The sequence below is a fragment of the Anser brachyrhynchus genome (assembly GCF_964034855.1).
Source record: "Anser brachyrhynchus genome assembly, chromosome: 11".
Classification (NCBI taxonomy): Eukaryota; Metazoa; Chordata; class Aves; order Anseriformes; family Anatidae; genus Anser; species Anser brachyrhynchus.
The window spans coordinates 19,144,884-19,170,517 of NC_137706.1; the positions used below are offsets into that span (position 1 = coordinate 19,144,884).

General features: G+C 43.4%; 1 protein-coding gene across 7 annotated transcripts in view; it reads left to right on the top strand.

Annotated features, from left to right (window-relative positions):
- Positions 1-25,634, top strand: part of LRRK1 (leucine rich repeat kinase 1) — a 76,892-nt gene that overhangs the window by 32,158 nt on the left and 19,100 nt on the right. For all 7 annotated transcript variants that reach the window (XM_080607658.1, XM_080607664.1, XM_080607659.1 and 4 more), the window contains 15 exons: positions 190-353; positions 905-1,042; positions 4,778-4,890; positions 6,046-6,122; positions 9,466-9,595; positions 10,131-10,243; positions 11,110-11,324; positions 13,390-13,554; positions 15,632-15,804; positions 17,801-17,921; positions 18,169-18,328; positions 18,554-18,830; positions 21,871-22,042; positions 23,455-23,618; positions 24,905-25,044. In XM_080607658.1, coding sequence (XP_080463784.1) covers positions 190-353; positions 905-1,042; positions 4,778-4,890; positions 6,046-6,122; positions 9,466-9,595; positions 10,131-10,243; positions 11,110-11,324; positions 13,390-13,554; positions 15,632-15,804; positions 17,801-17,921; positions 18,169-18,328; positions 18,554-18,830; positions 21,871-22,042; positions 23,455-23,618; positions 24,905-25,044 — 2,322 coding nt within the window. The remainder of the gene's footprint in view (positions 1-189; positions 354-904; positions 1,043-4,777; positions 4,891-6,045; positions 6,123-9,465; positions 9,596-10,130; positions 10,244-11,109; positions 11,325-13,389; positions 13,555-15,631; positions 15,805-17,800; positions 17,922-18,168; positions 18,329-18,553; positions 18,831-21,870; positions 22,043-23,454; positions 23,619-24,904; positions 25,045-25,634) is intronic.

Below are 25,634 nucleotides of genomic sequence, written 5' to 3' on the forward strand. Positions count from 1 at the left end.
TGACTTAAAGCCGGTATTAGCTACAGATGCTTAGCATCTCTCAAGTCTTTGTCCAAAGAACATGAAATGCCTGTTTATTTTTTATCCCTCATGATATCCTTTGGCTCTTATCTAGCGAGTATTCATCATCTGGCTGGATGAGACTGCTCTCATGCTTATACCAAGCCTGCAATGCTTTGTGTTTTCCAGCAACTAATTGGATTGGCTTAAGGAAGCTGCAGGAGTTTGACGTCTCTGACAACAGGTTGGTGGAACTTCCAACGGTTTTTCTATACTGCTTCAAGTCCCTAAACATACTGAATGTTTCCAGAAATCAGCTGAAAGTGTTTCCAGATCCCTGGGCCTGCCCCTTGGTAAGTCAAACTGCTCTGTCAGAGTCACAGGCTGTAAAAGCTGTTGAAACAGTGTAAAATCTATGCTGTGATGCTTACAAAGCTGTCAGATGTCTTAGGCTAAAACGGTTTTTATAGAACAGTCAGCCTTTGTTCAAAGTTAACTTTGCCCAAACCCATGGATAAATGAGGCATCCATACCTGCACATTGCTGTCACTTTATTCATTATTATTACAGGAAAAGTTAATGACAAGACCCTGTGGATAGCAGGAGAACAGTATGCTTTGGCAAAGTGTTTGTTTATGATTGAAAAGCAAATGGAGATGATTTTCAAAATAACTTTTGAAATACTTTTAGCCCAACAAAGAATTTGCCCATCAATTAAGTGAATGTGTCTGCTCAGCAAATACTATGTACCTGCATGTGCAATAGTTTATCTAGATCAAAATATCTGAAGAAGTAGCCTGGAATGAGTGTGTTAATGCCTCAAATGCATGACATCTGACCTGCCTAATTTTCTAAAGAGATGATTACTACTCTTTGGGTGTTTTTTTTCTTTTATGTTTTCCAGAAATGTTGCAAAGCATCTAGAAACTTACTGGAATTCCTACCTGATGCATTCACTATTTTCTGGAAAAATCACCTCAGAGAACTGGATTTTTCTGAGAACTCGCTAAAAGAAGTTCCACTGGGACTCTTCCAGCTTGAAGTAAGTGTCATTTCTTCCCACCTTGCACATATTTCTCTTAATACCTACTCAGAGCTCAGTGTCATAGTGGTGACTGCCTGCTAAGGTAGGAGACTGCCTGTTGTTTTGTGGTCATGAACGCAGCCTTTGTGCAGGGCCTCTGAGCACCCCATGAACCCCATGAGTGATTACATTCTGGCCCTCATCCAGTGTCATGGCATACCTAGATTTTGATGCAGGTCTTTCAAGAACTCTTTGGATGTCTTTGATTTTTGGGAGCACAATGCAGAAGACAACCACTGCATTATGGCTGCATGTTACAACCTTTGAAATACAAATGTTCTCAAGTGTGCTCACAAATAAATATGTGTTTTTGTAATCTGGCACACCGGTGTTACGTGATTAAGTACTAGTTGTTCTCTGCTGATATTATGATTTGAAAATGGCATATTTGAATGCCCTTAGCAGTGCTACTTGACATCTCTTATCTTTTGGCTTGTGCAAATTAAATAATTCTTCCCCATGGATGGCAGAGACCCACAGTTTTACTTCAGAATTCTTCAGAATCTGTGGCTTCACATAGTTTTGACATGAAACCAAGCAGAACTTGGGGGTTTCCTTCAAGGTTCCCTTCTAGATTGTGAAACTCAGAGTCATGCAGATAGAAATAGAGGTAAATATTTCTGCAGAAGTATGTTAGTTTTTCACTGCTGGCCTCTGTGGGAGGGATGCAGAAGTGGTGGTTTATATCCGTGTCCAGTTTGGAACTCGGCAGTCTGCTGCAAATACGCATCTTGCTCATGGCTAGAGGAATGCTGAGGATCATTTGCTGCCTTGGTTGTTTCTAACAATCCCTGTAGATTTGTGCTTGCTTTTTGAAAATTGAAAAACATTTGTTTTCAATTGGTGTTTCTCCTGAAATGGAATGAATCCTATGGACTATTGTCTCCAAAACTTGTTTTTTTCTGTATGCATTAAAAGTAAACCCCTTGGGTCGGAACTACCATGGTAGATTTCAAATGCCAGATGATTCTTCAAGGGCACATTTCCTTGGCTCCTGCTGCTCAGAGGCTGCAGAGGGCTATGAACGTGCCAAGTACGGGACATTAGAGAAGACCTCAGTGCAATCCCTACTGATGATCTGTCTTTAAAGATAGAGAACTTTGGCTGCTGTAACTAATGCCAGTTTTTACCTGTATCTCTTCAGATGTACTGTCACAGAAGAAATAAATAACAGGTATTTTCAGTCCCGCCAGGGCCAGAGTGTAGTGAGCACCTAGAGTCCGTGCCTGGATCAGCTGTGGCTTGGTCTACTCCTTGATTATAGAATTCGTGTCAGTGAATAGGGTTGCATTTGCACTCCAGCCCTCCCCAGAAGCAGATGTGGAAAGGGGAGAAATGGGCAGCAATGTGTTGCTACACATAATGTGCTGAGGAGTAGTGAGCTGTCCCCTTCCTGGCAAAAGCTGAAAGCAGGGGAGGCACTGTGACTTGAAAGCATGTCTCTGACCTCAGCTGGTGAGACGTGTAGTTTATGACGGACCTTTGCTTGGTTTGAGGAGGGGTCTAAAGTCTAACACCAGTTCACAGTCACTAATATGATGTATGTACTAAAAATGTGGTGATAAGGGAAGCAGAGGCCTTCTCAGCTTTCCTATCCCTTGCTTTCTAAAGGAACTAGACGTGCTCCAAGCCATGTCTTAGTTCTGAGACTAGTTAGCTTCTCTTGAAGAGACCTGACCTGTGTTGTGTGGACATGTTCAGGTAAGACTCTGCTCAGCTTTTCCACATCACGAGCTGACTGAGGCAGCATAATCTGGATGCTCTCATCCCTTTCCTCTGGTATAATCTAACACACCAGAGCCCTTTCTGCATGCCGCAGCAGCAGATTTGAAGGAAGCTGTCTGCTGCTGCCATTCTCTCAGTTCTGGAAGCTCTCGTTCCCCTCCTGAAAGGCAACAAAAATGGAGAAGTTAGAGATGAGAGAGAAGAGGCAATTGCAAAACAAGGACCGTGAATCTCCAGAATTAGTCGCGAAGAGTCACAGCCAGTTGAAAGTAACTAATTTTCCTCCTATGGAGCAAGCACATAAGCATTGCATATAATCCCACCAGGCGCTTAGCTCTCCTGGAGCGTTGCCTTTGTCAGCATTTGTGGGAGACATGTAACGTGGATACAGTTGACTGAAAATGAAGCGTCCCAGCTAGACCACACAAAACAGAGTTTTTGCTAATTCTGGACTGTGCAGCCTCCCTTCCCTCCAGCCCCCTGTTCAGGGATATTTCGGGAGAGAAGTTTGAAGCATTGTCATTGAACAGCCTCATGCTGGTACTTGGAGAGAGCTCGACACCAGGCGCCAAGGGAGGACCGTGTCTTCCTTCCAACAGGAGGTTTGAGCCAGCGGCAGGCTAATGATGATAAAAGCGTTGGCTGTCAAGACAAGAGTGGCAGGGAGGGTTTTATAAGTTTGCACAGTTCTCCAACCTTTTCCTCTCGTGGTTCGCTCTGCGTATTTGCAGTTTTACATTTCACTTCACCTTCCCTAGGTCCCACCAGGGCCCAGTGCTGCACCTCTCCTGTCACTAGAGGGAGCATTTTGCGTGCTAATTGCCATTGCAGCGACTGCTGGCTGTCCGTTGCTTTTGTCACATGGATACCTCCTATTTTTTTCCGTTTGAGAAAAGGGAGGAAGGCCAACAGACTGGCTTTGTGAAACACTGTTAATCTTGCTTGATGAAAAGGGGCATAAACCTTTTATATTATGTGGAGCACATAAAACATTTAACACACTTGAAGCCAAAGTCTCTGCTGGTAAAACAGGATTTCCATGGGGTATAATTCATTAATACTGCTCTACTTATGGCATGAGATAATTTAGTTGATGATTTGCTTATCTCATTTTTTATGGGGGAACTTGCAGAATAAACCTACTTGGAAATCCTACATAGACAATTGTTTTTCAGTGGAAAATTGGATTGTCAGCCAAATGAAAATGCTTATTCGAGCCTCAACATTATTTTTAAAGACAGATGGAAGAGCAGAAACTTTACACATCTGAATGTGAAATGCGTTTTTTCTTTTGCATTTCAGTTAAAGGAGGGCCTGTGGTTAACCTTATTGACCGTATTTGCAGCCAAGTCCTATCTGTACAGTGTCAATGGTATAAATCAGCTTCAATTCTTGTTTTTGAAATTTCTTTCTGGCGTGAGGGGAAAAAAAGCTGTTAGGTGAATTCTATAAATCACGGAAAGGTGATATAAATCCTTTCAGTTTTAACAAACAAATAATAACAAAGCAAATGCAAACTTTCCTTGCGTGAAATAGTTCACATTTTTCACATTGATCTTATACATATGCAACAGGTATAAGCCCATTCTGACACTAGCTTGCACAGACATAAACGAATTCTCATCCGTATGTGGCTTACTGTGTGCATAGATCATGCTGTTCTTTTCCATTTGGAAGGGTTTCCTTACTAAAAGTAAAATGTCCTCCTAAATGGGTTGTTTCCAATTGAATCTGTCAGCAAGTAGACTAATAATCTCCCCAAACTAATAGTGGTATTGCTTTGTGCAAAAAATATACTTGCTGTAGACAGAAATGAATTTTTTTGCATGCTAGGCAGGCTGGACAGGATGTTCCGATGAAAAAGATGTGCTCTCTTCTTGTTTCAGTTCTTTAAAAGCCATGCTAAAAAGTCTCTTTCTGTGTGTTTGATATACTCTGTCTTCTAACTCCAAGCTACTCTTCTTTTAGTCTTTGGTGTCCCTGAAGTTGCTGGGAAATCAGTTAGCTACATTGCCTTCACAAGATAAGTGGAATTGCAAACAGCTTAAATCACTGGATCTTTCAAAAAACCAACTTGGGAAGTAAGTGTGGTGTGGGTCTTGTTTTTTTTTTGTTTTTTTTTTTTTTGTCTGAGAAAACAAAAGCTGAAGAAATTATAGCAAAACCGATCCCCCCGTGTAATACAAAGGGTGTCAGTAGTGAATTAATTACCTGCAATGAAGGCATTGACATCAGCATACCACGTCTCCAAGTATATTGTGTGTCTGTGACAGTGATGAATTATCCGTTACTGCTTCTTTGGATGCTTAGCAGACTATATCATTTATTAAATAGATTACTGATAATGGCAGTTTAACTTCAGAACATGTAGGAATTTCGTTAACCCAATATGTGGTTCATCACTACAAATACTAGTTTGTGGGGAGCGTATCTGAACCATAAACCATCTGGCTGGGCTGCAGTTTGCAGTTAGTGTGGGAGTATTGTTTTGGAAAATATGAGAAGTCTTTGTTTTTTTAAATGGAAGTGTAAGCAGCTGCAAGTTCATAGAGAATACTGACATTAATAAAGTCATCTAATAAAAAGGTGATGTTCTTCTATCTAGAAATTACAACAGGGATGTTTAACACAGAGACTTAAAGGTCCGTTGTCTTCTCCAGAGATGCATTTAACTGTGTTATACTTCTGTCCTCCCATCTGGGTGACTGCCCAAAAATTTTTCTGGAGTCTTTATGAGTTGCTGTGTCAGTTGCTAAGGTCATATTATCATTTTTCAGTCTCGGTGTGTTTCCCTAGTTGTGTTGTTGGGTCTCCTTGTCAGAGATTCTCTGGTGAGAGCAGGGAGTGGCAACAGGTCGGTTCTCCAGTGCTCCTCGTGAAGCTTGTTCAATTTGCTGTTTGACAGGCTACTTAACCTTGACACCCATAAAGCTGGGGGTCAAGTGCTCTCGCCCTGGGAGCTGAAAGCACAGCCTTGCAGAGCTCTGCTAATTTGCCAGAAGAAAACCGTTGGGCCTGGACAAGTGTTGGTGGAGTCTAGCTCTGTGATTGCGCAGCGGGTTTCAATACCACCAAAACCAGAAAGGAACCCGTAAGAACCGTGCTGTGCGTCCCACAGCCTTGGGTAGGGTCCAGCTCTGCTCTGCATCTGTCACGGGCACAGAGCTCCAGCACAGTTCTCAACTGCCACATCGAAGCTCATTTTTCCACATGTTGCCATTTTATCTTGCTGACAGGAATGACGAGGGATTTAAAACAAAGCGGATTCCCTTTTTCACCACGAGGAGCAGGGTGCGTTGTGGCCCAGAGGCAGGTAAGGTGCGCAGCGGTGCAAATGCTGAGAGTGGGGCTGAGGTGGGCTGTGAAGAAGCAGGAATCTGTGGAGTTTGCCTGGGGGGAGATCAGCATAAATTCAGCTGCAATTTTAAGTGCAATTGCACTTAAATAAAGAGAAAATGTGTTCAGATAAAATATTTCTAAAGAAGCAGTGCAGCTGGTTCCTACCATCAACATACGAAGGTGAAGAATGGGTAAGACCTGTTTCTTTCATGGAACTTTTATTCTGTTGGTGAAAATTATTCTTTTTAGCCAGAGCACTAACTGGTGTAGTGAAGGGAAACTAACCTGTAATTAGTTACTCTTAGGATTGTTTCTGTTGTTGAATTTGCAAATAGCATATTTTCCCCAGTCTCTATGATTTGCCCCTGAAGTTTGCAGCAGAGCACAGGAGATGTCCTGGATTTAGCACACATGAAATACCAGAGAGAACAAAGAAATATTTGAATATATTTTTTACAGCTTCCTGCTCACTGTGAGATTCATCTGCATTTCTTTTTGTTTGTTTGCTTTATTTTAAATCACTTGGAGAGCTTTCTCATTCTGAACTGCCTGCAGAATGACTTGCTCTAAAGCGGTCTTTGAGAATCACGGAGTGGAATAGAGCTGGCATTTTCGTGACGCACAGCAGAGCAGTCCTCAGCTGCTCATGGGAGGGAAAGACCCTCCTGCAATCGCTTTCATAGTGAGCACCCCTGAAAAATGTGCATTCGCATCAATGTGAATAGGTAAAACTGGTCAGTGCACCGAGTTATAATAAGGGAATATGTATAGCCATAGCAATGTTTGTCCTAACAGTCAGTCTGTCCATCTGGGAGGCAGAGGGTCTACCTGGATCTCCAGGTAAAACTAGTCATGCCCCAATACCTCTGTGGAAGTAGGGGCTGCTGCGCAGCAAGTCATGTATGTGCACCCAAATGAGGAGAAAGGGTTGGACTATGCTGTTTTGCAAGTAGGAGATGGAAAGTTGGAATGGAAATGCTATAATATCAGTGAAATCCTGAACATGGAAGAATTGGAAGGAGTCTGAATCTTGCCGATCTGTAGAGTCTTGACGTATCCTCGGACCTCCTCTGTGAACAGCTTCAGCAGCTTTTCCCAAGGGGGAGAGGAGGGCAGAAGTAGTAGGCAGAGTGCAAAGGGCACAGCTAAAACCAGCACTACAAGGGAATTGCTGTCCTAATGGAAAGTTCTGCATGCTGCAAACCCAGCATAACCCCTCTGCATAAGGCAGGAGGGAACGGACTCTGCATTCGTAACATTTGCAAAACCTTGGCACGTAATACCCTGGTGCAACTCAGCGCTGCCTGAGGTTGCCTTGGGTTGTGGCAGGGCACAGGGTAGCCCACCTGGCTGGTGCCATGGTTGAAGAGCCACAGAGACAGAGCAAAGCCAGCTCATCCTTTTCTCTGTTCCTGTGCCAAGTATAGCTTGGTGAGACTAGAGGATGTGGCCAAGAATTTAAAGAACAAGAGAAAACAGCAGTTGGAATACATCAGTGGCTCACAGAAATCTCCTAGCGAGGTGGGGGGCAAGTTTCCGTGTGATTTTGCCAACAAAGGGGTTTACACAAGTCTAGATTATTTAAAGAGAAGAATTTATGGATGCTCACTGTATCTGTTTGATAAGTCTCAGAATAACTTCTTGCACACGCACGTGGTGTTGGTGGCATTTACTCATCCAAAAATACATTTTCAAGATGGGATTTGTTTTAATTTTTCTACAGTTCTTTAAGAGAAAATCTGAGCTCAAGCCAGAGAAGTCATAAATAACTCATGAATAAATAATTGCAATTCATAAACACCTTGAGCTTGCTTCCAATACTGTACAGTCCTTTTCGCTTTGGACTCCTTAGTGAATTGAGAGTATTGCTACTATTTTAGGTGTTTGCTTCTACGTGTCCAAGAGGGACTAAATCTGTCTGTGCCTAGGTGCGCCCTGAAGAGGAACAATGAAAAGTTTAAGTCCAGCGATGAGCCAGAAAGGAAGTAAATTGAATCCATGAATAAGCCTGCAGTTCTCCTAAAATAATCCCAGAGATGATTTTTTATTTGAAAACTCAAAGGCAGACTGTGACACCCTGCCCACAGCAGACAGTCCTGTCACGTACATGAACACCCCTGCAGACAGTGGGTCTCTATCTTCCTGATCATAGCTCAGGCCTGAAACGCTGTTAAAATTAGAACTGGGGAACTTTCTCCTGTGAAAACCTCTTCCATTTTCTTTTCTTTCTCTTTTCTGGCTAAATCTAGTTATAGTTCCTCAAGCCTTCTCTGTAAGGGAAGAAGATCGTGGTGGAAGTACAACTGTTCCATCCTTGAGGAAGGATGTGTATCGCATCTCCAAGTTGCTTTTACAGACTGCGGAGGCAGCAGATGGTGCTGCTTGTACTTTCCTAATCAGAGACTCAAAATCTGCATGTCCCTGTGTGGCCAAATTTGCCTTGACTTCACGATGCTTCTTGGTAGATATATGTGACAGTCTTAAGACAGCAATACAATTCATGGCAGCTTTTCATGCCACCATCCCTGGAGTAATTTGTGGAGCAAAATGATGCTCTTTGGAACCAGATGAATTTCCCTTTGTCTGATCCTTTCCAGAAACAGCAAGTCAGCCATGCAGTGTCGCTATTATTGCTTGGGTTGCTCCCAAAATAAGCTAGTTTCTGCTCAGCCGTATAGGAAGGCTGAAGTGCCGTGAGATCTTGCAGTATAAAACAGAACGGGGGCAAATGCAGGCGGTGTTTTAGAGGTGACATAGGGTAGCAGTGTGTCAACTGCAGCTTGGGTTTTCTTCTCTGATGTTACTGACTTGATTCACCATATATTGCTCCAGGATGCAACATGGGGGCCCGAAGGTAAATTCTGCCCAGTCTGGGGCTTTACTTGCACAACATGGAAAAAACATGTTGAGAAACACATGTGCCTTTGGTGTGCCCTTTCACTGCGAGCTGTCGGGCTGGAATAGGGGCAGTTGGCAAGGTGTTAGCAGTTATTCAACAACGAGAAACTAAATGCCACTCATGCTCTGAAGTATAGTTATCTTGGCAGGCCTGGAGTTCCTCCCTTGGCACCTCAGAGGTCCTGGAGACTGTCACCTTCAAACATGCGCATCACCATGGCTTTAAAAATTTGAGATGTGAGCGTTGATGTTTGGTCACTCTTGAAGGCTGTTTGCTTTTCTGCTGTTGCTTTGTGGTGGTTCCTGCCAAGGAACATGACCTCATGTCCTGCCTACAAAGTTAAGGTGAAGGTTCTTGGTACAGAGCCTTGGTACCTGTTATGTTTTAAAGGTGCAATTTGTTTCCTGTCTTGTTTCAGGTCCTTTTTTGGAGTTTCCAGCATTTTTGAGTGATTCTCTGGAAGTCCTTTATCTGAACGACAATCAGCTGGAATCTGTCCCGCAGTCCGTTTGCCTTCTAAAAGGTTTAACAGAACTTTATTTAGGAAAGTAAGTCCATGTTCTGGAAAAGCTATGCAGTATTATTTCCATGTTGTTTTAGTGACCAGTCTTCTGCGGAGCCCCACCCCAGATGTCCAGTGCTTTTGAAGTCAAAAAGCTGGGAATAGTCAGCCCCTTGTTAGAACGGTGCCCATCATTTGCTTTAGATAAGGAGGAAGCCAACCTTTTAAATTAGGGAAGATGATCTAATGCTTTGAACACAGGCCTGGGAATCTAGTGTGCCTCTAGTTAATGCTGGCTTTCTGCTGTCTGCTTCTATCAGTGTTTGAGTCAATAACTCATCATTTTTGCTTATATTTCCTCAACTGTCCAGTAAAGATGATTACACTTGTCTGCCCCAGAGGATAAACTGGAGTTATACATCACTTTTAGGATGAAAATTACTATTAAAGTGCTGAGTAGTCTTATTAAAATGGTAATGGAAGATTTCTACAAGGAGAGAATAGTGTAATCTGAGAGTCTGTGAGAGCAGCTACTTACACACAAAGCCTGGTTGTTGGTAGATTTATTTGTTTTTGTACAGTAACCCTGGTATCCGAGAGCTTCCTCCAGAACTTGGACAGCTGGCTAATCTCTGGCAGCTGGATATCGAAGAACTAAGTATCAGTAATGTTCCTGCAGAGATCAGAAAAGAGGGTAAGTCTGATCCTGTGTGTGCTTTATTAAACTGAATGAACATTTAATGAAAATCGCATCCTTTTAATGGTCCCAAACAGGAAAAGACAGTGTGCACCCAAGTCCTTGTTGCGATTAACAACAGAAATTGCATAGGATAAACCTCCTACACATATCTGCAAGTTTGATAGCCAGTGCTAAGCTCTGCCTATAGGATCAGCTTAAGGTAGATCACGTTACAATAACGACTTACTGCAAATAAGTATTGCATTTGTTTGCATGCTGGATACATTCTGTGGCTTGCTCTCTGAATGTGTATAGTTTAGGGTATTTAGACACTCTTTCTAAAGACTGAAGTGCGTAGGATCAGCAGTCACAGTCACATTGCAGTAACTTTATTGTAAGCTGCTAGGTTTTTGGATCAATTACAATACTGTCTTCTTTTTTGTGTGTTTTAATAAGAAAATCCTGTGGGAATAAAGTTATTAGGAATTATTCCTTCTCCAGCACACTGTTGAAGCCTAAATCTAATTTTAAGTAGAAACATAAAAGTAGAAGGAAAAACTGAGTATTTTCCAATACTAAATTAGTATTTTATGTTTCCTTTGAGATTCTGAAGCATACGAGCCACAGCATTTGTTTCTCCTTACAGTGCTCCATTGTAGAGTCTCAAAGCAGTGACCTTTTTCTGGGGTCTCTGTCTCAGGTTTGTCCACTAGAGGTTTCTTTGTTTATTCTCTGGGTTGTCTCAGCCCACAGCGAAACTCCAGGGAAAATATTAATTCAGCTGATGTGTCTGCAGCAGTAGGTTTTGTGCAGTTCTGCTGTACATATGTACGTTTGTAACTGCTAACCACAGATAAAGCCTGTTTGCTTCCCCCCCGTAGGCCCTAAAACAGTGCTGGCGTACTTACGAGCCCAGCTGCGCAAAGCAGAAAAGTGTAAGCTAATGAAGATGATCGTCATCGGTCCTCCGCGACAGGGAAAGTCAACACTGATTGAGATCCTACAGACAGGAAAAGTCCCTCAGATGATGCACAGCGATGCCACCATACGTACAACGAAATGGGAACTACCCAAGCCAGTGGGACACAAGGCAAAGGTGAAAAACTATTGAAGATCTTTAGTCCCTGTGAGATGCTTGAGCCTCGTAGTGACCCTTGGGGTCTGCAATTGCCTGTCCTTTTGCAACAAGCAGTTTCCCGTTACCTGTGAACCAGACCTCACACGTGACCTGTTTAGAGCTGTCACAATTCCTCTGTTTCATTTCCAGTTGATATTAGAGGACAGTTCTCTTTTTCTGAGAACTCAACCTTGACTTTTTGTCCTAAATGGTGAGAGCTATTTGTAGACTGCCTGAAGTCTGGCTGTCCCAGCTCGGGTGGTTTTTGGTCGCTGATTTTGAGAGAATATTTTAAGTTGGCTTCTCTCAAGCGGATTGTCCTTTCATTTGGGGCCACAAAATGGGACATCATGCCTAAAGCTGCACTCCCTTGATGTCAGAACTGTTCTAAATGTAAAAGGTGGGGGAAAGGTAGGATGCCTGACTTCTGGTTGTGATCTAGGGATATCTAAGGCATACCTTAAACTCTGAATCTCGTGTGGCTCATCCAGGGATTATGTCAACCCACACTGAACTGATTTGGACAGCGCTGAATTTATTCAAGTATTTGAGAGATTTGTAGGTGTCTCTGTCCACTGCTTGCATAGTACCAGAGGGATTAGAGTATGCAGAACCGATCCTGAGCTCCTGTCAGAACTGAGGGTGTGTAAACGCATTGCTCTCACTTCTCAGATGAGAGCCATGGCCACCAGGCTGTTTTGGAAGGGGTGGAAGAGCCTGCTGAGTTCAGCTATTCTACAGCAAAGAGTGCCAGGCCAGAGACAGAAAGAAAAGAGCAAGCGCAGCCCAACTCTTTAAAGAGAAGACTTTGATGGGGGAAGAGAGCTGTGCATTTTGTGTTGAAGAGCAATTGAATGAAACAAAAACCTAGACAGTGTCAAAGACCTGGAGTAGGATCCAAGTTGCTGAACAGGCTTTTGTCCCTACCTCTGAATCTGTCTCTCCATCCAAGCACCCACAGCTGAAGGTCATTTGGATGCACAAGGCAGCCCTGGTGCTAGTTAGGGTTTGGTTTAAACAATATGGAAATTCTTCCAGCTGTTCCTGGGAGACTTCAGGCTGGGACTGTGCTAGATCAGAGCCATACCAAGATACTTAGACTCCTCTCTGAAATCTCATGGAGTAACTTGTCATGTGGGATCAGGCAATACTTGGAGTTGGACCAGTAAACAGGGCCCAGTTGGAGTTATGGGATGCTCTGAGGATGGTGGCTGGAGAAGGGTTTCCTGCTGATCCACAAGCTTCTTGCTTCCCCAGGGTAAAATAATTTAGAGACAGAGCCTCCAAGGTATGTAGGTACTTCCTACTGCAGATGGAAGCTCAAATACCATTTAAGCAGAGAGCTATTCTCCCTCTTAGTGCTGTTGTGGGCCTGCACTGAGGAATGGGTGCTGAGCTACTCAGAGGAGAACCCGAGCTGGAGAGACTTCCATTCACACATTCCCCTGAAAGTCAGCAAGTCTGAATTACAGCGAGCTGTCATTCGTGCCCATCTCTGCTGTGGCACGCTCACGTCAGCAGCCTCCGAGCGACAGGCAGGAAATGTTTGTGAAAGGCTTGAGAAGCTTCCCACCTCCCAGGCACCTACATTTGGTGTGCCTCGCTTGGGGCTGAGCTCTGTGGAAATGATTTCAGCAGGAGGCTTCCTGCTCCCCCTCGCAGTGGCAGATAACTAGTTTCGGCAGTCCTGTTAAGTGTGGCACAGACAAGGATGAAGCAGTTTCTATTCAAGATGCAGTGAAATACAGGGCTCAGAATGAGACCCTTGTTTGTACTGGAGAATCCACAGCGTTAACTGGAGATTTACCAGCATCAAGGGCACCTCTATCATTTTAGCAGCAAGTAATTAGTCTTGATTTCCTGTGGGGAAGTAGTAGCCTTGCTTAACAATTGCTTGTTGATTTTTCTTTCCTGGAGGCACAATTAGGACATTGAAACCCTTCTTGTGTCATACATTATGCAGGCGTAGGTTTATGCTTCAGCTATTATCTCCCTGTGATTTACTGCAACCGTTTGATTTGAACACTTCTCTTTGTCTAAGTAGGTTGATTCAGTGGAGTTCAATGTCTGGGATATCGGAGGCCCGGCAAGCATGTCTACAGTCAATCAGTGTTTCTTCACAGACAAAGCATTGTACATAGTTGTATGGAACTTGGCACTGGGGGAAGAGGCTGTGGCAAACTTACAGTTCTGGTTGCTGAACATTGAGGTAAGAAGTCACTGGTGGACTCCGGGGTATCTGTTTATCAAGTAGTAGCTCAGCACACAGATATGTGGTATTACAGAGTCTTTTTAGTCTCCTCTCAAAAACTCCACAAACTATGAATTTTGCATAGCTTTTGGAATTAATTTTCCATTGCTCTGTTGGCATTATCGCAGCATTTAATGGTTTAAATTTATCATTTCCTTTGTTCTCCCTCACACACATCAGAGAATGAAACAAAAGCTGATTTATAAACCTTTGCTAAGTACGTACTTATTTTGGAATTAGTGTTTGACCACACTACGCTCTGAAGGAGTTTTGAAGCACCTTCTTTTTTTTTGTGTGGATTAGACACAGATTGGTTTTGAGGTTATGCTTTTAACACTCTAGATTCAGATAAACTGGTATATATCTCCCGGACAGCTCTCAGCTGAGACTCAGAGCTGCAGGGAGTTAATTGGTGTTGATTGTTTTTTTGTTCAATGTTCATTACTTGATATCTGCCTTAACATTATGCACACAGAAATGGGCTCTAAGCTAATGCCTCTCAAATAAATATCTTGACATTGCAACCATATTAGCTTAATGTTCAACAGCAATCAGAAACCCAATCTAGATAACAAAGCAGAAAACATGATTATGGTATTTCAAAAATGTGTGAATTGCTTGTGTCCTTCATACACTCCAACAAGCGCGTAGCAGCATCAGAAAAGATATTGAGAAAGGTGAGCGTGATGGTTATAAGTATGGAAAAGTTTCTGAATGCAGACCAATTAAACAGATTAGATTAGGCCTCTGCAGCTTGGGAAAGAGGTAAATGAAGAGGGCTTTAGTAGACAAGGTTGTGAGAAGATAAGGCGAAAACCCCAAGGAAGTATTTGTTCATTATCTTTTACAGTAGAACTAGGAGAGATCAAATGAGCAAATGAGATGGTAGCTTTGAAACAAAAAATAGAAAGTGCCCTAAACACAACAGATAACGAAGCTGCACAGTCTGTTGGGATTACTGTGTGCTGTGGGTATCAGAGGTTGAAAAAACAGATTGGTGGAAGAAAAATCCATCAGATGCTCTTAATTCAGAGATACCATCTCATGCTCAGGAATTTGGTGTCCTCCAGCCTACTGGATCCTGGGAGAACATACCAGGGAAGGTCTCTGTATGCTTACCTTGTGCCTATACTTTAATGAAAAGTATAGACACAGATTCTGTCTGTGCCTCCAAACAGAATACTGGGCCAGGTGGGCCCTTTGGTCTGCCTCAGTACAGCCTTCCCTCCTGTGTTTGCATGAGATCAAGTTTGGTGCCATTCAGATTTGAGTTTTCAGTGAACGCTGTAAGGGAGACATTGATTGTCTGCAAATCAGCATATGGTTCTGCATCTGAATTTTCTTCTGTGCTCAAAGTCATTTTGATCCAGTGGCTGATCCCTGCTTAAGCCTGTGCAATCCCAGTGTAATTGGCAGTATGTTACCTGAAATCTGGATACTTTCCAACCCTGTAATAAAATCACGGAAGGGTTGGAAGAAACCACAAGATCATCTAATCCATTCCTTTGCACTGATTCAGGATTAAGTAGACTTAGACATTTCTAGCAGTTTATCTCACCTCTCCATAAACCTCCAGAGCAAATGTTTGTATAACTTCCCCAGATACCCATTCTGGAATGTCAGTAGCCTTTTTTGGGCTATCAGAGTTAGACCTTCTAGGTACGGGTTAAGCTATCTTCTTCTCCTTTGTCTGTGTGGACGTGGTTTCCTTCATTTAGTTGACTTGTAGCAACTTAATACGACATGATGACTCTTTATGTTGAGCCCTTATGTAATAAACCCCAACTGACAGTTTCCTGCTCTGCAGTAGCTTCAGGTTATTGAGCCATGTTCTGTAGGAGAACTTCGGTAACACCCAGACCACTTTTTACTATTGTCAAGCTGCCAAGACAGGTTGCCTTCATTTTATTTGTATATTACGCATTTTATTCATGTGTTTGACTCCCCTTGTTAGGTATTATACTTTTCACATGTCCTTACTGAATGTACCATGACATAATGTAGATGAGATCATTGTCACTGTTTTCTCTTACAGGCCAAAGCTCCAAATTCAGCGGTGTTAGTGGTGGGAACACACCTTGATTTAATTGAAACTAAGTTCCGTGTTGAGAGGATAGCAACTCTGAGGGCATATGTCCTGGCTCTCTGTCGGTCTCCCTCTGGATCCAGAGCAACTGGCTTCCCAGATATCACATTCAAGCACCTGCAGTAAGTATCTGTGCCTTTATGAAGCTCAGTCACTCTATTTTATGTCACTTTGAACAATTTTGTAATCCTTGATCTCCTTGGCAACGGAACTGATTTGAAGACTCGTCAGCGTGGCATTTCATCTATTTTTGATTGGGATAATGTAGTATAATCAGAGAGAAGTTCAGTGCAGCTCAGGGGTCTGATCGTGGGTCTGAGAGCTGGAAGCTCCAAAGTCATGACCGTGGTACACCTGTTTCAGTGCTCCTGCTCTGCTCAGCTTCCTCACTGGTTAAATGGAGATACAGCTTATTAATTAGTCACAGGGAGGAAACAAGCAGATTGAGTAATTAATGTTGCAAAGCTTACTTTACCAAGCATGACTGTTACGTGGTGGGTGCTGCAGGGTTTGGCAGGGGAGGCTGCATGGGAACTTCTCGCTACCTGAGCGTGGCAGTGTTCACAGTGCAAGCAGTGAGTCAGCCTCCTGAGCCCCTGGCAGTCCAAACCTGTGCTGTTTGAGTTCTCCGCATGTGGTAACAGAGGGGCTGTGCTGTCTGGCAGATCCGTGTCAGGCCATGGAGTCTGACACAGCTCCCTCCCTTCTTCTGATGGAGAATGCCCCGAGGGCGAGGAGGCTTCTCTGGCTGGGAAAGAAGCGGGTCTGTCAGCCAGGGGAGTGCGCAGCACAGGGGGAGCATGGATGCAACCGGCTGGCACCAACCAGCTCCAAACAGTGTGAAATTGCCAATGCCTGGGGCATGAGCAGGTGGCAGCTGGCAAGTAAAGAAGGGTGCTGCTATGTCCCATCGCGCTTTGCATCTGCTGCCTGGCAAAGCCGTCAGGAGACCTCCCACACTCTGTTCTGCAAAGGCAAGCGCTGCACCAGGCACCCCAGCTGGCTCTTTCATCTGGCTCTGGTTAGAAGTACCAGGGACCCAGTTCGAGGCACACAGAAGCACGGTGTGAGAGAGAAAGCTTTGTGGTTCAGTCTCCTCGGAGGTCTTTTCCCATCGCCACAGAGCACGATACCACGATTTCATTCATCCTTTCTCAAGGAGGCTTTCTTTCGCCTACCCCACATCCTGCACATTCCCCTTCTTTACCTTCCTTTCTCCTGCATTTTCTCCCAGCCAGCATTCTGCCCAATTTCCTGCCTCCTCCTTCCCGTGCCCACTGCAGACAATCTCCTTCCCTCCCCGTCATCCATCTGCATGGAGCAGTGCTGGAGGAGTGCGAGGAGCGTGCTGCGAAAGCCTTGTGTGGGTGAGCCCAGGGTGCCTTCATCAGTGCTGGTCCTCCAGCATCCCAGTGAGCATACACTTCCCAGCGTGACTCATGGCTGAGTTTTAAGATAAATCTTTAGAAAACCATTTTCTGTCGGCCCCAGGAACATGTGTGGGATCAGTTAGAAAGACCTTTTGTTGAGGAGAGTGGAAGAGAACTGTTCTTATCCGGCCCACAAAAAAAAGGCCAGAAATAGCAAGAGTTGGAGAGAACAGGTTTTTAGCTGTTAAAGAGAGGATGGAGGCCAGCTTTCAGGATCTAAGCATCAATTCCCAGATAACAGGACCCAGCTGAGCGAGGGCCGGAATGAGGGTGGGAAAAGGTGTCTGGTAGTCATCATCGTGTCTCTTTGATCTGAGGACCAGACTCGTCTCCAGTGGTTGCTGGAGCACAGCATTTTCCTCATTCTTGCAGACCCTTCCAGGATGTGTGCAGCACTGAAGGGAAAAAAGGTGATGGCTTTGGTTGGTCTGCCAAGGAAGTCCCCATAGGTCAGAGTGCATTAGGGGACAGAAGAGCAGCATGCAGAGAATGAAGCAAGCAGTTTGGCTTAATATATCTTTTCCAGGCTTCTTAGTATTTTTCTCCAAACTAAAAATGCTCACTGACAGCCTTCCTCCCATTCATTTGACACAGGAAACTTAGGCAGTGATAAGAGAAAGTGAGCCTGGAAAGGAAGGCGGTGTGCTGATAAGGTTTGGTAATCCTCCCCCTTGCATGACTTTTGCAGTGAGCTCTCGTGTAAGACTCTGGAAGGCCTCGATGGACTCCGACAGCTGATTTTTCACGTCACTTGCAACATGAAGGATGTCGGCAGCTCAATTTGCTCACAGAAACTTGCTGGGAGATTGGTGAGAACTGTGCTTTCCAGCAGTGATCCTTACCAAAGACAGGCTTCCTGGGGGGTTGGTTTGGGACCGGGAGGTGAACTTTGGGACTTACTGCTGCCACAAGAGGTGGGTGAAGTATACAGAACTGCTTTGGAAAAAGCCATCACTTCAAGATCCCTGTAAAGGGGAGACAGCTTAGACAGTTCATCACCAGCAGAATGATTGCTGTCTAATATTGATCCTGCTGTTTTTCTCACGTGGCTTGCAGATACCACGAAGTTACCTCAGTCTTCAAGAAGCTGTCCTTGCAGAACAGCATAAAAGAAGTCAGAATGATGATGTACAGTATTTAACAGACAGGCAAATAGAGATGATCATTGAGCAAAACCCTGGAAATGATATCAAAGACTACGAAGACTTGCAAACCGGTAGGTCACAGCAGACTGGTGATTTCTTGGTAATTAATACGTGTGACCAATTGAAGTGTTCCCCAGATACATGTTATTCTCTTGGCTCTTATTCTCATGTTATTCATGCTGGCTATACCTGGTGTGGATAAAGCTACCCAGAGTGCCTCCTAGTCTTCCTCATCTTCACTGTATTTTCCTAGTGTTGGCCTATTACTGATCTACAATTCTTTATTTTTTTTGCAGCAATTAATTTTCTCATAGAAACGGGTACACTACTGCATTTCCCAGACACAAGCCACGGCCTGAGGAATCTCTACTTCCTCGACCCTGTCTGGCTCTCAGAGTGTCTGCAGAGGATTTTCAACATCAAGAGCTCGAAGTCTGTTGCTAAGAATGGAGTTATCAGAGCAGAGGATCTCAGGATGCTGCTGGTTGGGACGGGCTTCACTGAACAAACTGAAGAACAGTACTTCCAGTTCTTGGCCAAGTTCGAAATTGCGCTGCCGGTAGCCAATAACAGGTAGGTTGGTAATTAGAGAGGCTTAGCCAGACTGGAGAAAAATGGCCATTTAATCAGTGGATGTTAACAGGCTTTGTCACTGTAAGCAATAGTCTTGACAAAGATCCTGTTGTGATAAAATACTTGAGTGCTTTAAGCAGTGTAATGGAAGACACCCATCCATTTGGGCTGTATTTCCTTTCCTTGGAAAGGCTGGCATGAGCTTCCTTTGGTCCAAACAAGCAAAGCCAGTGTGAAAACTTTCCAAAGCAGGTCTGAGCCCACTCAGTGCATTAAGACTGATGGGGTAAGGGACACTCTGGGGTGGCTCAACCACCAGCACGGAGGGGCAGTGACACCAGCAGGGATGTGGCGATGAGCAGGTGGGAGCTGTAAGTGCTGGGCTGGCACAGCCGCAGCTGAGAGAGGATGTGGGGCTTGTGGCTGCTGGGCCTGAAATGGAGATGGGCTGGAGTCATCTGCTTCCAATGAGTGATTCTCGCTTCAGGCTAGGGCAGAAAACCTTGGGTAGTCAATAAATACGTCTGCCCTGAAAGCGCTATAATGTATTTCTAGTGAAATCAGGAAATTGCAGCTTCAGTAGCAAAGCGATTTTCTTATTTTATTTTTTGTAGCCTCATCCAAAGGTGTTGATCAATAGTTTTCCTAGAAATGGTGTAGAAAACCTCCTTCTCTTTAAATGTTAATGAATCCTTCTCCCTCCCGCCCCCTGATCTCTTTTCCTCCGGGCAGAGTTCCCTGCTATTTTTCTCTCTCCCATCTGCTTGGCGACCGCCTGTTGTTGGGTTAACGGTGAAACCATCGTCGTATTGCACTTCTGATGTGGCATTTGCATTTCACTTCCTTGCCCTTCCAGGACAGCCCGGCTGCATCGCTCTGAGCCTCTCGGGAGCTCTGAATGCCAGCACAAGTGCAGCATTCTCTGTGCTGTCATTATGCCTGTCACTTATCCAGTCCCGGATGCCAACAAATTTTCTCAGGCTTAACACAGATAAAGCAGCAATGTTTCTGCTTAGTCCAGAGTGCCTTTTGGACTCCTTGTCACTATCTGCCATTTTTCTCCAAGGCAATTACATTGTCTGTGCCTCGGGAACAAGGAAACTGCTTTTTCGTGGCCTGCCCAATCTTTTTTAGAGCGATCCAAGCCACATTAACAGAATATTCTTCCCACTGACGAGCTGTAGCTATAGCAGGTTGGATTAATTTAATGTACTAGCCAGACACAGAGCAGTTATTTGTTACTGTGCTTCTGCAACTATTGTCTAGATTGCCAGATAGGATTTCTGTGCAGTCAGGAGAGAAAGCAGCTGCCAGTTTCTGTTCTGAAAGGGTGGATGGGGGCATGTTTCACATATTTTCAAAATTTGCATTGGCTGTTGTTCAAAAGCATCGAATCTCCATCTGTATTATAATCCACTATATAGTTGTGGTCCAGGAGGGCCTCATTGGCCTTCTTGATTCTAACACTCCTAGACCCTTTCTTTGATGTGCTGAGGAAAATTTATTGGCTGTCATACAACGCATCAACTACCTTTACAGGGAAAACTTGATGCACTCCACTTCCCTGCTTAAGGTGCATATAAGTTAGCTTTGATCTGCTTGCAAAAAAAAGGGATTGAAAATATGACCGTCCTTATTGTAATTTGTAAGTGAAGAGAAATTTTTATCAGTTTTACGTTCCAGAGATGTTTTATGGAAGGGATAATTTGATCATGTAAAACATCATCAGATGTTATGGACTGGAACATATGGAGAAAGCTGTTGTCTAGTGATGGCTATTTTTTCTGAGCTGATTTTTCAGTTTTTACAGAGTACTGCAGCTGCTAGAAAGAAAACGTGATAGGCTTAAAGCATTGGATTTGGACCCAGCATTAGTTCTAGTTGTGTGTGTAGTCCCTGTCACTGTTACTTTGGTCAAGTCCCTTGGCTGTTTGCCTCATTGCTGTCATTATGCCCGTCAATGATGAGCCCCAGATGCTGACAAATTTTCTCAGGCTCAACACTGAGCAGTGTTTCTGCTTACAACCAAATGTGATTTGGACCAATTTTTGATCGTATAAGCATCTTGGAACGTATTTGGTGCAGAAGAGTATCGCTGCTAAGGGATTTATTGGCAGGTATTGAAAGCCATAAGCTCATAGTTTTCAAAACAGTTTTAGTCTTCCAAAAGTTTTTAGCTTCCCAAATACTGAAGATCAGCACAAATGAATATTCTGTGCTTACTGAGAGATCTGAAAATAATTTGAAAACTTTGTGGGCCTCTACCCCAGCGTAGCTGTTACTTCGGATGAGTTGGACTCTAGTAGCACTGAGTCTCCTCCCACACTTGGGAAAAGATCCACTGCTGGACCCCAAACCTGCCCGCAGGAGGAGGTGGAGCAAAGCTGCTGGCATCAGCCTGGCACAGTGAGCTCTTGCTTGTTGGAGTTTGTCAGGGACGTGTCAGGGAGTCCATCAGCTGCAGCATGGTACAGCAGGAAACACTGTCATGGTGACGCATAAGATGCTCTAATTCTTGGGACTAGGATGTGAGCCAGAGCAGTCCCTGCAGCCCATAAATGTCTCGTTGCCACCTCCCACCTTCTGGGCTTACAGAGGCTGAGCTGCTGTATGTTGTTTTTGCATTTATCTCCTGTTCTATGTAGCAGCACAGCTGTAATTCTCTTTTTACTACCGGAGCACAGTAGTCAAGATACCAAGTCTGAATGAGTCTCAACATCACAGCTGTTCTAATGACTCCTATATTTTAACGCATTTAATTTGTGATTACACAAACGTCCTGCTGATTACATCAATTTTAGCCCTGTCCAATAGCCCTGGCTGAATTATGTCATGTCTGTTTTGCCTCTGCTTACTTCCATAGTGTAAATGGACTTCATGTATTGCTGCAGTGCCTTTAGTCTAAAAGCTTTTTTATATGCAGTAGGCTGTGCCATTAAAAATCTCTTTGGAGACTGAATTGCCTTATTATCCAGTAACAAAGTACTCACTGTTACAAGCTGTAGCTTAAATTTGAGCTGTTGAATTTGATTTGTTTCAGGTACCTCCTCCCTCATCTGCTTCCTACCAAGCCAGCATTAGATATCCACGGGTTCTGCCACCAGACTACAAACACGGTCCAAAGGGTCTTCAAGATGAGTTTTGTCCCAGTTGGCTTTTGGCAAAGATTCATAGCACGAATGTTAATTAGCCTGGCAGAGATGGACCTCCAGGTAGGTTACTGTATCTCTCTGCAAGCAAAAGGAGAGAGCTGAAGTTAGTGTTCAATCTAAGTGCTTGTTTCTGCACATCCAGTGTGATTTGGTCACAGACTTCAGTAAAATTATTGAGTAAACAGTAATGCAATCTGCAATCAAAATCTGAAACTGTTTTTATAGTAGGTGTCATTTAGAACAACAAATTAACACTGGGAAGAAACCCTGCCTTTTCCACTGTCTCTTTATAGCACGATTCCCTGGAAGGACTCAGTACCCCCACCATCTTCCAATTACAAGTAATTGGAGTTCTGCCTGCAGCTCTTGTCCATGACGATTCCACTGGGTCAGACTCTGCTTTCACTTGCCAGTGGAGATCTGGAATATCTCCATCAAGTCAGCTATCTGAATCTGTAAGGGTTTAAATGAGAAACAAATTACACAACTCATGTCTTAAAGGGATAATGAATGCAAGGAGGCACCCTATTAGTGCAAGTAATATGCATATCATTAAAGTAGTCTTTGTAAGTTTCTGAAAGTTAAGTGAATTTTGTTGGTATTGACAATTTTTTACAACTGTTTATATCTGAAAACACAGCTCTGCTGGAAACCATGATAAATACCTACAGAATATTTTTACTACTACCATGGTGTCTTCTTTACAGCTATCCATTTACATTGTGTTCTGTCCCTGATGTCCAGAACATGGAAAACATGATACTTGTTTTTGGAAGGTCCTCCAAGTTCCAGGTTTCTGAAACCATTTAATAATTTTGCCTGTTTTAAAGGGCGGTCTTGGCAACCCCTTGCTTACATCCTCATGGACACTATATAACCTTAAAGCCCTATTACTAGGGACCTCGCCCAATCCACAGTGAAGTGAATGGAGAGGCATCTCACCAGTCTGCAGAGAACTAAGCATAAGGGCAGTGAGTACAGTGGAGTTCTGCAGATTAATGCTTTGGTTTAAAAACAAAAATACCTTTTGCTCTAAGTACTGATTTGAAATGCCTTGGAGGAAAGCCATCTTCCTCCCACTGAAACAGGTGGAAAAGTTAACTCTACATTGAGGGCAGACTTGATCATTCAGTAAAGCATTTAAGCTCTTCTTGAAGTTTATAAGACTTCTGCAAATACAGAATTCATGTAACAAATGTCATGATTATAGAATTAACAGTTGTTTGCTGACATGAAATTCTTTCTTTTTGAGTGGCATAGGAATGTTTTGGTGGCTGCAAAAACAACTTTTACTGTGTGTATTTTCATTCTATTGCAATTTTTTTATGAGTGTGGGTCGCTCTGTATGGAAAAGTTACGATAGCATCTGTGAAAGCCAAAAAAGAAAAGCCACCCTATTGCTTGATTAAAGCAACATTCTCCTGAGAAATTTTGGTGATGTAACGATTATCATGCTTTTCTGCTTGTTTCAGCTTTTTGAAAATAAGAAGGACACCAAGACAAGAAACAAAAAGGTGACCATCTACAGCTTCACAGGCACTCAAAGAAATCGATGCAGCACCTTCCGAGTCAAAAGGAAACAAACTGTTTACTGGCAGGAAGGTCTGTTCGTTACCTTTGATGGAGGCTATCTTAGGTAATTTGTGTTTGTAATGCAGCATGCGTTACAAGGGAACTAATAGAGTGTGTGAAGCACATCATCTGAATGGAGATGAATGGGCCTGACTCATTGTATATGCTCACTCATCAGTAGAAGAGGAGGCTCTTCTAATAGCCATAACTCATCTGGTAACAACTGGTGACAACAATGATGAGTAAGTGATTGTTTGGCAGTTCTGAAAATGTCAGCCTTATGTGTTATTGCAGCCACAAATTTAAAGAGGTCTGAAAACAGAAAGTGATATTCAGAGCAGAACTCTTTGCCAGGTAAAATCATGCATTGTCACATGCAAAAATTTCCTTAAGTCAATGAGTTTTCCATGGAATCCTAAAACCTCACCACTGTATGGCAGCAGTCCAGATGGGTGGAGGTGCTTCAGTGCTATCAGTGTGCATGTGACAGGGACTACAGGGAATGGGTTTAAGCTGGCCACGGTAGAGTGGCTGCTGGCTGCGAGCCTGGAGAAAACCTGCCGCCCATATTCTTTCACAAATGCAGAGAGTTGGCAGCCACATAAAAACTTTAATCTCTGCACTAGCTGAAGATGCGTTTATTCTTCCATTCCCTGGCAAGACAGGGAGGAACCATTGATGCTGTTGTGTCGTTGGAGACCAGAAGGGCATAGTGACTTTCCTGAGTTTGTTTAGGCAGTCTGCAGATGAACAGAGACTTGGATTCAAATGTTGCAAATCATGGGCTAGAGCCCTAAATTCTAGAACGTGGTTGTGGTCATACTGTATCTTCCTAGGTTCTGTGCATCAGAAAATTAAAGCTCTTTAATACAAAGATGCTGTTGGTTGTTTTTTTTTTTTTTAGTATTTGTCCTTTTTGTGGGAATGGCACAAGAATTATTCTATCCATTTTTTTTTCAAACATTTTTTGGAAGTTTGGAGGATATTTTAATTATTATTATCATGAGGCATTGGAAAAATCCTAACCCTCCATCATTCTGGATAGAGCATTTCTGTCAAAACTCTACATTATACTCGGTTCACTGAGGCCAGAGTTTTCTCTGGGCCAGACCTTCTGTAGCACTTATCCGTTGTGAGGAATCAGCATTTCTGTGCAAGAATTGTCTTCTCAAAGGCATTTGCAGAATAGACTGAATTGAAAATGATTTTCAAAGCTAGATTGGGTTTTATTTTGATTACTTGTGAGCTACATGTTATTTCGTAACTCAGGTTTCCTAGGAGGAAAAAAGTTTGTTGACACTGATACTTCACAAAAGTTTCATTTGTCTGTCTTTTGGCTTTCTTGTGCAGTGTGGAGTCTTCTGATGTGAACTGGAAAAAGAAAAAAAGTGGTGGAATTAAAATCATTTGCCAGTCAGAAGTGAGAGACTTTTCAGCGATGGCGTTCATCACAGATCACGTCAACTCTTTGATAGACCAGTGGTTTCCTGGTAAGAGAACTGCTGTAATTTTCTATGCAGTATTATGTCTGTTTAACAGAATGTTTTTTGACAGAGCTCTCCAGGTGCACAATATTGTGCATTAAATTAAGAACCCTCAGGCTCTGACAGTCTCAAGCCGATAACGTTTGAGAAAAGCTGATAACCTGCAGACAGACTGAGATTCTTTGCCAACAAACCTTGGTCTAGACATTGTGTCTTTCATCTCATCAATCACAGGTGAAACATTACAGTTGAAACAGGACCTGCTTCCAGAGGAGTCTGAGAGACTTCCTGTGCTCACAGCAGAGGCAGGATTTTGCCCAAACTACTTGGTACTGTTCCTTGATGCCAAAACTCATTTTGGCATCAGCTGGGATCAGTATTTTACCCACCATTTCTAACAGCCTGTAATTTTACAAAATTGTGATGTGAGAGGCATGAGTGAATATGATACCAAGGACTCTGTGCCAAGGTAACTTCCTTGATTCCAGCAGTTGTTTTTCCTGTGATCAGCACAGACCCTGCTGTTACCCAGCGGGCTGTTTGCAACCCCAATACACTTTGTTTAAAACCAAAACAAAATCTGAAGTATTTTTTGT